The sequence below is a fragment of the Benincasa hispida genome, chromosome 3, assembly GCF_009727055.1.
Source record: "Benincasa hispida cultivar B227 chromosome 3, ASM972705v1, whole genome shotgun sequence".
In the NCBI taxonomy this organism is placed as follows: domain Eukaryota; kingdom Viridiplantae; phylum Streptophyta; class Magnoliopsida; order Cucurbitales; family Cucurbitaceae; genus Benincasa; species Benincasa hispida.
In genome coordinates, this window is record NC_052351.1 from 18466929 (window position 1) to 18481454 (window position 14526).

A 14526-nucleotide genomic window follows, 5' to 3' on the forward strand; every position below is an offset into this window, starting at 1 on the left:
TATTATTATTTTAAGAAAAACAAAACTTTGTAAAGTAAACAATTAACGATAACAAAGATCTCATTCAAAATACAGGACACCCAATTAGGTTAGTTCAAAACTCGACGGATCTCCACAATAGAAACCTTAAAGGTAGGGGTTTTGAGATCAAACCCAAAAACAACACCACACACGCCAGAGAGTGGGTGATAAAATTACAATCATGCTTACAATGAATAAATCTAACATCGTCTAAACAAAGAGAGATATCAAGCGAAGCTTCAACCACATTCCTAGCTTCTGTCAGATTAGGGAATAGCTCATCGAGAGCACAAATGATATTCGATGAGTCTCATTCCACCCATAGAGGATGGCTTAGCATCTCTTCTAATTACAACAACGACGACAAATCAATCCTAATATTCTCCTCTTTTAACGTCTTGATGGGTCACTCCTGATCAATCCACTTGAGCCCCATGCAAATTAGAGACCCTTAAGAGTATACACTTATATAATTATTGCAATTTTTACTTTAAATTCAATTTTCGTTAATTTGTCAACTAAATTTAACCAAAAAAAAATTATCTTCATAAACGCATTAGAGTTTTGAACACAAAATAAATTTGATTTGTACATGGATTAACTATTAAACAACTTTGATAAAATTCATAATTCTTTTTAAAAAGTTGTAATGTCATTTTCCTGGAAAACCTAATTTTATATATCGTCGTTATTATACAAGGTTTTTTTTTTTTTTTTAATGATATTTGGAAAAAATATATATATATGATTGAAGGGTTCAAACTTTTAACGTTTAATCATTCATGTTAATATTGTGACACTTATGTATGTATAAGGTGCAATTTAATCAAATTATAAATTTGGATTCCAAATTGATACAATATATGCCAAGATTAAGGTTATTTTTTTCCCCAAAAAATAATAAGCATTTGAGAATAATGTATATGATTTAACGTTGTACTTCAATAACCTAATAGATTTTATTATTAGTTTCCCCCCACAAATCATTGACTACAAAATTAAATACAATAACACTAATTCGGGTAGACCCAAATAATAACAATATAGAGTGTGTTTGGAGAAGACTATCTTACGACTATAATAACCTCTTACTACATTAAATATTATTTTGTATTCCCCAATTAACTACGGTCAATACTATTTCAAAATCTCAATTTGTTATAATATTTATTATTTGTCATAGTTTTTACTATTTTACATTTATTATTTTTTTATTATTTGCTATCGTGTTTACTATTATATTTTTAAACTAAAATAGTTTACACCTCAAATACATAGTATTATGACTCCAATTAAAATAATCTACACTCAAAACAAAAATTATTATAATCTAAGTACAATAATTTAGGACTATAATAACTAATTTCTTATCCCAAATGTCGTTACTATAAAGTTTACAAGAATAGTAGTATTCCACAACATATAAAAGTTCATGATTAGTCTCACACATTCTCGGAAATATAGACATTCAATTAATTAAAATATTAGTGTTGTACATTTTGCTATTTATTCCGTTCAAAGTTAAATTAACTTTTTTTTAAAAAAAAAAAAATCTATTCTTTAATTTCTGTAATGAGTAATAATTGAATAGAAAAATGCAAAGGTATGGGCTTGACTGTTTGTTTGTGTAAGTCAGAACGGGAATATACTACTGTTTTGGATCATACTCTTTATTTTGGGATGTTTTATTGAATATTATAATTTTTTAGACCACAAAAATAATATGTGGTTTTTCGCCTTTTACTATATTTGTTTTCATTTGGTTTATTATTTTGGAATAACTTTATGAAATGGTTTACATATTTCTATATTTGTGAATGGTATTATAAGATATCATGATTTTCTTCTAGAATGCCTTCACGGTGATCCTCCATAACTCTTCACAGTTGTTCCTGTCCACCAGAAATATTTTAACTTAGAATAAGACATTAACTTCAACATACCCCATCGTAAATATTATATATATATGGTTGATGTAAAAAATTTAGACAGATCAAATAGTCTAACCTCAAAGTGGGAGCAATAGTAAATTTGTAATTTTTTTTTTTAGAGAAGAAGATTACATGCAAGCCAACAAAAAATGCGCACTATCTGTAGTGTGAGCCACACAAACTCCAATGTTTATGTCAAAAAGTTAAGATTTGTTTCAGTATGGAGTTACTAGAGAAGAAATCAAACCTTTTGTACTTGTTTATTTCCTTATTTATAGAATTGGGTAGGATGTACACGGATTGGGTTGGGTTGGGTTGACGGTATTTTTTGGACCAACCTGAAAATTGAGGTTAGTTGATTGGCTAACTGAATGACCCGAGTAGGGTACCTAACCCAACCCTTAAGATTCGTGGGTTGGGTTGGGTTGTCAGATTGTGCAATTTTTCTCTCTCTATTTTTTCAATCAACAAAGTAGAAAACCAACACTAAATCCCTTATAAAACAACCATGGATAAATTTACTAAAAAAACAACCATAAACCAACAAAGCAACCGAATATAACCTTGAACGACGATAGAAGAATGGCGAACGAACAACAGATGCATAGGAACACAGACGATCAGTGGATGAATGGCTTGAGTTGGCAGATCGAAACAAAGACAATTGATGAATGGTGGACGAAGGCTGGACGATCAGGGGAGCGGACGAACGGTGAGCTTCACGCGGCTGAGAAAAGAACGAAGGTCAGACGATCAAAGTTGCGAACGACAGAAACAGAGAGAAGAGTGCGACACGATTTAAGCAAGAGGATATTTTTCAAATCCTAAAACTTATATATGTTGGGATTGATATCCTAAATCTAGTGTATCTCGTGGTTTGTAGTTTTGTTAACACAAATTATTTATCTAATAAAATCAGATGTATTTTATTTGACATTTAGAAAACATTAATTCAATCCAATAAACTAAGATCCAAAATTATATGATGTCATTTGAACAGTATGTGGTTGACATACAAGTGGTTCATGTTCAAGTAATAACCTAAAAGGTCTGCAGTAAATGGATGAAAGTTGGGTGCCTTATCTTGGTAACATTGTGGATACAACCCACTATGAGATGTAAGTGTTACAAACAATATGAACTATATTGTTCATGTTAAGACATGTGAGTTAGGGTATTCTATATAAAGGAGTTTATACATAGACTGAACCACGAAATAATTAGTTTCTCTTCATAACACCGTTACTTGAAGAAACTAATATTTCACTAGAATGACCATAGAAGACTTGACCTTAATCCTGAGTGAGTTGTGAACTTCTTTTAATGACGACGGTACTTTGATATGTATGAGTGAGAGTAGCCATGATAGCTGACTCAATAAGCCTACCATTTTGAGGATATTTCTGATTATACCCAGGTTGAGGGAGTTGAATATGAGGAAACTTTCTCACATGTTGTCATGCTGAAGTCTATCAGGATTCTCCTGTCCATAGCCACATTTTATGATTATGAAATATGGCAAATGGACGTCAAGACTGCCTTTCTTAATGGTAATCTTAAGGAGACCATCTATATGACTCAATCAGAGGGGTTCATAGTTCCAGATGAAGAGCAAAGAGTTTGCAAGCTTAATAGGTCCATTTATGGGCTGAAACAAGCATCTAGATCTTGGAACATCAGATTTGAAACTATTATCAAGTCGTTTGGCTTTGATCAGAATGTTGATGAACCTTGTGTTTACAATAAGATCATTAACAACTTAGTAGCTTTCTTGAGACTGTATGTGGATGATATCCTACTCATTGGGAATGATGTAGGGTATCTGACTAACATTAAGAATCGGCTAGCTGCCCAGTTCCAAATGAAAGATTTGGGCGAGGCATAATATGTTCTCGAAATCAAGATTATTCGGGATAAGATTATTCGGGATCGTAAGAACAAACGGTTATCCCTGTCTCAAACATAGTACATTGATCAGGTACAGGATGCAGGATTCCAAGAGGGGTTTATTACCCTTTCAGGCATGAAATCGTTTTGTCTAAGGATCAATGTCCTAAGACACCTCAAGAGGTTGAGGAGATGAGATGGATTCTCTATGCTTCTGCTGTAGGAAGCTTGATGTATGCAATTTTGTATACCAGACCTGAAATTCGCTATGCAGTACGGATTTTCAGTCGGTATCAATCTAATCCAGGATTTGATCACTAGACGACAATCAAGACGATCCTCAAGTATCTTCGGAGAACGAGGGACTACATGTTCGTGTATGGAGATAAGGATCTGATCCTTACAGGATACACAGACTTTGACTTTTAGACCGATAGAGGGACTACATGTTCGTGTATCGACATCGGGGTCAGTGTTTACTTTGAATGGAGGGGTTGTAGTCTGGCGAAGCATCAAGCAAGGTTACATCGCAGACTCCACTACAGAAACCAAATACGTAGTCGCTTGTGAAGCAACTAAGGAGGTTATTTGGCTAAGGAAGTTTCTTTCAGATTTGGAAGTTGTTCCAAATATGGATTTGCCTATCACTTTTTATTGTGATAACAGTGGGGTTGTGGTGAATTCAAAGGAGCCTCGAAGTCATCGTCGGAGTAAGCACATCAAACGAAAATATCACCTAATTAGGGAGATTGTGCATTATGGTGATGCGATAGTCACGAAGATTGCATCGGAGCACAACGTTGTTGATCCCTTTACAAAGATCCTCACAGTATGCTCCATTTACAACACTCCAGGTGACCCTCAATGCAATCTTCGGAGAACAACTCTTGTTGAACTCTTAGCAGTCTTAGTCTCACTAGAGATCTCATGTAACACGAGCTCACCTCATGGCTTATGATCCCTCATGTGGTATTCTTCCAAGAAGATAGCATTTATAGAGACAAACACTTTGTTCTCACTCGGATCATAGAAGTATCCACCTCTCGTTTTCTTTGGGTAGCCTACAAAGAGGCAAACCTTCGAACGCGGTTCTAACTTCTTTGGGTTAGTCACAAGTACATGTGTCGGACAGTTCCAAATCCTGAAATGGCGTAAACTACCTTTATGGCCTCTCCATAACTCAAAAGGTGTTTCAGAAACACTTTTCGAGGGAACGTTGTTAAGGATATAACATGCAGTGGAGCATAACTCATTGTAGATCGAACCATGTCTAACAAGGTTCTGTTTTTCTTTTCTGATACACCATTCTGCTGAGGTGTACCAGGGGCCGAGAGTTGGGATACAATCCCATGTTCTATCATATAGTTCTGGAATTGGAGATCCATATACTCTCCACCAGAATCAAATTTAGGGTTTCTATCTTCTAACTTAACACGTTTTCAACTTCAGCCTTATACTCCTTGAACTTGGCAAGGGCTTCAGACTCACGTTGCATTAGGAAGAGATACCCAAACCTTGAATAATCATCTATGAAAGAGATGAAATATTCATACCCACCCCGAGCTCTAACATTCATTGGATCACAGAGTCTGAATGTACAAGCTCCAAGACTTCCTTGACTCTGTAACCTTTTCTAGTAAAAGGTCGTTTGGTCATCTTGCCTTGGAGGTATGATTCACATACCGACAAGTAGTTTTCTTCTAAACTCTTTAAAAGTCCACTTTTCACCAACTTCTCAATCCTATTGAGGTTGATGTGACCTAACCTAAGATGCCAAAGATGGGCGTTTTCCTTAGGAGAAACCTTTGGTCTTTTAGTTGTTATTGTCGTACTGAACATTTCAGTGTTAAACAAGGCTTATATGACCCACGACCTTAGTACATATAAGTTATTTTCCATTGAACCATAACCAATCTCCATTCCATTCTTGAAAATAAACACTTTATTCTCATAAAAGGAGATGGTATAGCCTTGTTCAATGAGATACGAAACCGAAATTAAGTTCCTCTTAATATGAGGAACTACAAAAACATTATTCAGTAACAGATAACATTTCTTGTCAACAAATAACTTCAGCCTACCTACAACAACAACTGAAACAACCTTACCAGTATCGACTTGAAGAGTCATCTCTCTCTGTGGCAACATTTGCTAGGAACTAAATCCTTGGTAAGAGTAACTGACATAATTGGTAGCACTTGAATCAAGGATCCAGGCAGAATCATCATTCTCTACCAAACACGTCTCCAAGACCAATAAATCATGTTTATTGTCTTGTTTTCTCATTTGGAGAGTAGTGGGATCGAGGTCGTTTTCTATGAAATTCGTTTCACACTATTCTTTCCACTATAAGTAATCGATCATTTTAAAAGCTTTAAACGGAATACTAACGAGTTGCTGAAAAGAAAAACACATTCACCTATGTTAGGTTTTAGCAAATACCCGTTGTAAAACAAAACAACATCCAATAAGGTTTTAGAAAAACTAACACAAACTTACTCGTCTTATCAATCTTAAAATTTTCCTCCTTCTAAGGAAACATTGTAAAAAAAATTGACATGGCGGGCTCGGTCTTGGCTGAGGCTGAGGCCAAGCGGGGTAGAATTGGCTTTAGGACAAGACGACCATATTTTTAAGACCCAAGTGAGCCCATATCATGCTTGGAATGTAGAACATGTTGGGCTCGATCTCAGCCTTGGCCGAGGCCTACCAGAAGTTCTTTTCTTTAAGTCTATTTTAGCCTTTTGGCCAGGTAGTTTATCGATCTTATTGAGTCGATAGCTTCCTCCACTTCCTTACATCGCTTTTATCTTTTAGTCTAAGAAATCACTCATAAGTACATATATGTTAAAATGCCTGTATTGAATTTTTTTTTAAAAAAAAAAATACATAGAGCATCATTACCATTCACCAGCTAGAAGAGTAGAAAAAGGAGTAATTTGCTCTTTGACTATTTAATTTAGTGAGGCAAGATTAATCTTGGCTCAAATGCTAAATAATATGGTCGAATAATTTCATTATATAATTCAATAAACGTGAAATTTTTATTAGCTCGTGTTTGACAATAATTTTATTTTTAGGTTTTTGGCATTTGAAAATTAAGCTTATAAACTTACTAGTTCTAACTCGTGTTGACTTATTTGTTTTATTGTCTACCTTTTAGAAGTGTTACTAAAATCCAAGTGGAAAAAAAATGTTTGATACGATCTCGTTTTTTGTTTTATATTTTCAATTTATTTTTATTGTTTTCTCCAAAATTCTTGATTATAGATTACACCTAATTTTGGAGAAACAGTCACTACAAAAAAAATGAGACTCTCCTGATGCCTAAAAAAACTGTTGGGAGATATATCGAGGGAGAAAGAATCTCTTTAGTCTACGTAACGGTACCGTTGGGAGTTATCGATAACTCGCGATGCCATATATAAGTCGTCGCGAGATTGGTCTAAACTCCTGACAGATAGACAATAGGCATCAGGAGTTTGGGAGATGGAAGCGAGCACTAACCAAACTACTGGATTTAAGTAATTCGTCGGGAGTTCGGTAGAAACTCTTGACAACTCATAATAGCCGTTAGGAGATGGGTTTTAAAACCCTAAATCGAAGACAGATTTGGGATCTGCTTTCTTCATCTTTTAACCCTAGTAGATTAGAGACGAAAAAGTGCATCGTTGGTCGTCCATTCGTCCGTCGTCCATTGGTATGCCTCTCGTTCGTCCATCGTCCGTCGTTCGTTTGTTTGTTCATCGTCCGTCGTCTGCTGGTAAGCCGTTTGTCCGCTATTTCTTTTCTTTTAATTTTTTTTCATGGTTTTGTGTCAAATTAGGGAAGAATTTGCATTTGCGCCAATCGATTCTGCTCTTTCTTTTCTTTTCTTTTCTTTTCTTTTCTTTTCTTTTCTTTCTTTCTTTCTTTCATTTCTTTTTATTTATTTATTTATAAATTTCTCATGGTTTTGTGTTGAATTGGGGATGTTTTTTGGAAGGCCACTTAAGATTATTAGAAAAGGGGAAATAATTATTGACTTTTATTTTGGATTTTCTCATAGTTTTTTAGTGTGACTTCTTTGGCCACCACCACTATTTGCATGTTTAATTATAGATTTTGGTTTTTTCATGTGGATTTTTGAAGAGATTAATTGACCTTTCAGAAGCTTCTCTCCATTTTTATTCATAAATTTCTTTGTATTTTTTCCTTTAATTTCTTGTTCTTGGTGTTTTATTTTCTTTAATTTGTCGTTGAGAAACACATCCGTAAGTCTATAATAATCCCATTCTTATTTCTATGAGCATATATAAGCCTAAAAAAGTTAACCACCATTCATTATGTATACAACACAAGTTATAATTTATTTTGGATTACAAGTTGGGTCAAGGATTATTTTTAAGAATGAATAAATAATTGATCAAACTTAGAAATAAGTTGTTGGTTGAGTATAGAGAAGGAGTATCCCAATTTTTAGATTACAAGTTAGGTCAGAAAAGGTTTATAAGGTTTATCGAACAATCTCAATTGAAGATCAAGGAACTTGAAGACATTCAAAACCAAATGAGAGAGGATCATGCAAGACAAATGGAAGGAATGAAAAAAAAAATGATTGAAGATATGATGCAATCACAAAGAGAAGGATGATCTAATTAAAAATGATTACTTTATTATCTAGATGGCTAATATGTTGCTATCCTACAATTATGTTAACAAAATAGTTATGTCTTATTAGTAGTTTTATGATAATGAAATTGTTAGCTATCCTACAGTTATGACAACCAAACAATTGGATCTTGATGTGTTTTATGGAGTTTTTGTGTTTGTGGATGTTTATGAAATTTGAATGTTATGTGGAGTGGGTTGAGATTAGTTATACTTGTTTTGGAATTCAACTTAGAATTTTTTGTTTGTTTGTGGAAATTTATGAATTTTGAATGTTGTGTGGGATAAGTTGAGATTAATTATCTTTCTTTTGGAATTTAACTTATGGTTTTTGTGTGTCTGTGAAGGTTTCGGGTTGAGAATATGTAATTTTGGAAAAATGTTGATTTTCTTTATTTTGTAGGATTGTAGGATTCATCTTATGGCTTTTGTTTGTTTGTAAAAGTTTATGAATTTTGAATGTTGTGTGGGATTGGTTGAGATTAGTTATTCTTTTGGATTAAACTTGTGGTCTTTATGTATCTGTGGAGGTTTAAGATTGAGAACATGTAGTTTTGAAAGTGTGTTGATTTTCTTTCTTTTATAGGATAGTAAGATTGTAAGATTGTAAGATTTACTATGTTTTGTAAGATTGTAAGATTTTCTTTGTTTTGTAAGATTGTAAGATTTTCTTTTATTTTGTAGGATTGTAGGATTCACCTTATGGTTTTTGTTTGTTTTGTAGGATGCTATTTGGAGATGATGCTGGAAATGTTGTTGGAGATGTTGTCTTGGAGATATGTTGAGAGTTCATTCTTCTATGTATTTGTCAAGATATATTTCTTTGAAGACCATTTTGCTAACTTTTCTCTCTTTTATGTAATAGCTAATACTATCGACTTTGTTTGTTTGTTTTGTTCAATACGTGAATATTTTTTTTATTTGCTTAATAATGTTATACATTTTAGGTTATTTAGATCAAATTAAAAAAATTAAAAATTAAAAATTAAAAAAATAACTTCTCCCGACGAAAAACGTTGAAAGTTTTTAGATCTATTCGTTGACAATTCAAATTCAGAAACTCGATTTTTGAATTGAACTCCTGACGGCTTATTGCTGTTGGGAGATTTAAGAACTCTTGATAATGTTTATACATGCGTCGAGAGTTCCAAACTACCGATGCAGTATATCAAGCGTCGGTGATATATTAATTCCCAAGGGTATATGTTGTAGTGTCGGGAGATGTTCTCCCAATGGATATATCCTGGACAAACTCCCGATAACTAGTTTATCGTCAGGAGTGGATCTCCCAATGCTTCTTTACCATTTTCCTACGATTTTAAGCGTCAGAAAATGGGTGTTTTCTTGTAGTGAGTGGAATTGCTATTTGAATTTAAAAAACAAACAATGCTTTTAAATAACTATGGTTACGTTTGATAATCATATTGTTTTTTGTTTTTTTTCAAAATAAGCTAATAAGTACCGCTTCCATTCTTCAGTTTATGTGTTTTGTTGTCTACATTTGAGAAGTGTTTTAAAAATTAAAACCAAAATTTGAAAACTAAGGCAAAAAAATAAAATTTCAAAAAATTGTTTTTTATATTTTGAAATTTGCTCAGAATTCAAATGTTTACCAGTAAGTATGAAAACCATGAGTTAGAAATTAGAAGAAAGTATAAATTTCAAAAACCAAAAATAAAAAAATTACCAAATGATGTTTATTTTTTTAGTTTTCAAATTTTGATATAGTTATAAAAAATAAGAATAGAAAATGGATGACAAAACATGAAAACTTATGGGTGAAAGTAGTTATTATAAGCTTAATTTTCAAAAATTAAAAATTAAAAATAAAATATTTATTTATTTATTTTTGCAAAGGTGTTGACTTTAAATACGAATGAGGGAATCGAACATCTAACCTTAAGATTGATGATACAAGCACTATGCTAGTTGAGCTATGCTCATTTTGACAAAAAAAAAAAAAAAATAATAATAATAATAAATGAAATCGTTGACTTAAAGAAATTTGATTTTATTTTAGAATTTGTTGTGAAAGATCGAAACCATGGCAATAAAATTGTGTTAAAACCATAATAAATTTTAAAAACCAAAAACAGAAAACAAGTAGAATTATCAAATAGGAGTAGGACCTTTGTGAAATACTTGAAACAAAAAAAAAAAAGTTTTATTTTAATTAATAATTTATATATTTAATTAAGGAATGAAATATTTGACAAAAAAAATATATATTTTTCTAACTCATGAGGAAAAAAACGTAACTTTTACCCTTAAAATTATTAAGTTGTATCAAATCTTACTCTAAAATTTTCCATTTCAGCAAATTAAACTTATACTTAGTTAAATGTTAGAATTCTTTTTGCTAATTTAACTATTAATTTTAGGGGAAAATAACGTAAAAACATGTGTAAAATCATTATATCGATATTATCTAGTTTCACATAGATTTAACTTGATTAATGGATACAAATTGACCATTAAATAACTTTACTAAGATTAACATTATTTTTTTTAGGAAAACAAAAAAATAGCTCTAATCTTTTTTTCTTTTTCTTTTTTCTTTTTTCCCCAAATTGAGTCACATTTATATCATACCCATGCTTTTATAACTCATCGAAAGCATATAAGAATACTTTTTATCAAAACTTATTGGTTTGCAAATTCTGCAAACACATTTTAAGTTTAATTTTAAGATTGTACTGTACACTCATCAAAGTGTGGGATCAATTTGATAAAAATGGAAGTTTAAAGTAAAAGATGTTACAACTTGACATTAAAATATCGATGTATCGATATCGATGAATATTTCTATAAATTATGAATTTTATAAAATTTATCTACATGAATAATTAAGTTATTTTTACTCCCCCAACTAAATTATGAATATTGTTATTTATTATTAGTATTCTTGTTTATATTGGAGTAAAATAGATGATATTTTTAATGTTTTACAAGCATTAATAAAAAATATTCGAGATATTCATACATATTTAATATCAATATCGAGTCCTTCAATTTAATAATATATCGACAAATATTTTCATTATTTTATCTATGCATTCAATTTCTGAACACTTTGATTCTACTATTTTCAAACACTTTTTTTTCTCCCTTTTTTACATAATAAAAATATTACAATACATATTTATCAATAATACATCATGTAAATATTTTGAACAAAAAACTTGCAGTGGCCGGTTATCAAAATAGAGGGAGGTGAAACGACTGTTGACGTGGCAAGCTGGATTACGCACACGTGGAATGAAAAAGAGGGGGAAAAAATGAAAAGTGGACGGTGAGGATAGAAGGTAGAAAGGTGTTAATTATTGGAAGCGGAGGCACAAAAAGACTTGCAGCACAAGGTCTGTGCTACAGAGCGTGTCCTTCACGCTCCTTCACTGAGCGTTTATTTTTTTCAAATTTCAAAATTTAATTTTCCTTTTTCCAGAAAGAAACTGAAAAATAAAAACAATAGCAAAAAGAAAAAAATAAAAATAAAAAAGAAGTGATTTTGTTATAAAATTGAATGCAGGTAAAAACGCGACGCGTGTTCATCGCCAGCTGTATCGCAACCGCAACGTCCAACCGCTTACTGGGGAGAACCGGTGCCACTTACCGGAACGTTTCTAATTCCCTTTAAAACGAGCCCACCGGCTCGGTAGGTTGCCAGTGTCATCTCTTTTATAAGAACCCCCTCACCCTTCCCCCACCTCTGCTCCATTAACCCTACAGGAACTCCATAACTCAGAGCTCTACCATTAAAATCCCAATTTCAATTTTAAAATCTTTTACCCTTTAATTCTCCCTTTTCTATTTTCCCAATTTTGATGTTCTTTTAAACCCTTCTGTTCTTAATTGTTCATGGCGCTTACCCGTAAAGATATGGATCGGATCAAAGGTCCGTGGAGCCCTGAAGAAGACGATGCTCTTCAGAGATTGGTTCAGAAGCATGGCCCACGCAACTGGTCCCTCATCAGCAAATCGATTCCCGGTCGTTCTGGTAAGTCCTGCCGGCTCCGGTGGTGCAATCAGCTCTCTCCTCAGGTGGAGCACCGCCCCTTCTCGCCGGAGGAGGATGAGACTATTATCAGAGCTCATGCTAACTTCGGAAACAGATGGGCTACTATTGCTCGCCTTCTCTCCGGCCGAACGGATAACGCTGTCAAGAATCATTGGAATTCCACGCTGAAGCGAAAGTGTTCGTCGATGATGAATGAGGGATATGAAGCGGATCCGAACGTACAGCCTTTGAAGAAATCGGCCAGCGCTGGTGCTGCCGTCAACGGCTCGAATGGACTCTACATGAGCCCTGGAAGTCCATCGGGATCTGACATAAGTGATTCTAGTGTTCCTGTTGTGTCTACGACTGTCTACCGCCCTGTTGCCAGAACCGGCGGCGTTATACCTCCGGGAGAATCAGCGCCGTGTTCCGACACCGACCCGCCGACGTTGCTGTCGTTGTCTCTCCCTGGAGTCGACGGTTCGAGCCACAACGTAAGTGGGTCAACGGCGCAGGTACCTCTAACGGCGGCATTCGCTCAAATACAGAGCATGGCGACAACAGAGCAAGGAAGAACGACCCAGCCTAGTGGTGGGATGGCTGAGAAAATAAATGGGTTTGGAGTTTTCAGTGCAGATTTAATGGCGGTGATGCAAGAGATGATAAAATCGGAGGTGAAAAGCTATATGGAAGGGTTATCGGAGCAGAGAGGAAGAAGATGTTTTCAGCAGGCAAAAGCTGGTGGGATTAGGAACGTTAGCTTTTAAGCGAAACGGTGATTCATCATCAAGATTTCAACTCTTAAAAACGAAAATTGTTAATTAGAATTTGGAGGGGAGATTATAATGATGATGATTGCAGTTACTTACCATTCATTCTCAGGCTTCCAAAAGAAGAGACAGAGAGAATGAGAAAACACAGTAAGAAAATGTGTTAGTGTGGGAAGAACAAAGAACAAAACCTGGGAGTTTTGGTTTCTTTCCAATTTTCAGCTCTTTTTTATTGTAGTTTTTGAAGGAAATAATATTTAGTCAATGTACAGACAAAGAAAAGGGAGGGAAGTTCCCACTTCCATTACAGAAACGGAAATTGAACAAAACAGAGGTGAAGTTCGGAAGAAGTATATGAATTTATGGACCCTAAAACTGGGAAAAAAAAAAAAAAGGTTTGGACTTCTGAAATTTGGGAGTATTGGAACTTTGCTTTCATTCTTGACATTTCTCGTCTCTCATTTTAAAAAACATAAAATCATAAGGGAAAAAAAAGAAAAAGAAAAAGGAAAACAAATCAAAAGTGCAGAAAATCGATCCCTTAGTTTAAAGTTGAATGGTGGTCAAATAATGTTCTAAATTCTATCTATGTATACCTTTTCTTCCTTCTCATTTTCGGTCTGGAAATGGACAATGGCCATAACTACAACTACAAGGGATATTTTGAATGACAGACTAGAAGAAATTTCAACGAGGGAATTCTTTGAATGGATATTCCTTTGTTTATTTATTTATTTTTATTTTGGTGAGAATTGGATATTCTATTTGAAGTTTATTTGGATATTCTTTTTGAAGTTTATTTGGATATTGAGGGGGTGTGGAATCTTCTTTTTAGTTGAGGCAATGCTGTTAGGGATAATATATTTATTTTAGAAAATCATTAACTTCCCACTTCGAGAGATGTGTGGTATTATGAATTTCCTGAGAAGACCATTCCAAAAATTAGCACTTTTTTTTTTTTTTTTTAAGTTTTTGAAGAGTTATGATAATTATTATTTTTTTTTTCCAGAAAATGATCATAAACAATAGGTTTTCATTTTACAAAATTAGCACGTTTTTTGAAAACTCGTAAAAATAGTTTTTTTTTTCCATTTCGGACGAGGTCGACCACGAGATTCGAGTTAAAAAAATCAATTTTTTTCTTTATCAATTATCTTCGACTTTTCTCGATATATGGTATCAGATAATATATCAAAGATTATGTACATCGATTCTAATCTTGGACAAAATAATACTAAGATTCTATATTAAGCTTTCTCGATGAAATCCC

At 33.4% G+C, this 14526-nt stretch overlaps 1 protein-coding gene across 1 annotated transcript; it reads left to right on the plus strand.

The window, feature by feature from the left end:
• The first annotated feature begins 12186 nt into the window (after window positions 1-12186).
• Window positions 12187-14029, plus strand: LOC120074123 (transcription factor MYB44-like). The gene has a single exon (XM_039027141.1). The coding sequence runs from the start codon at window positions 12348-12350 to the stop codon at window positions 13251-13253; it is 906 nt and encodes a 301-aa protein (XP_038883069.1). The 5' UTR covers window positions 12187-12347; the 3' UTR covers window positions 13254-14029.
• The last annotated feature ends 497 nt before the right edge of the window (window positions 14030-14526 follow it).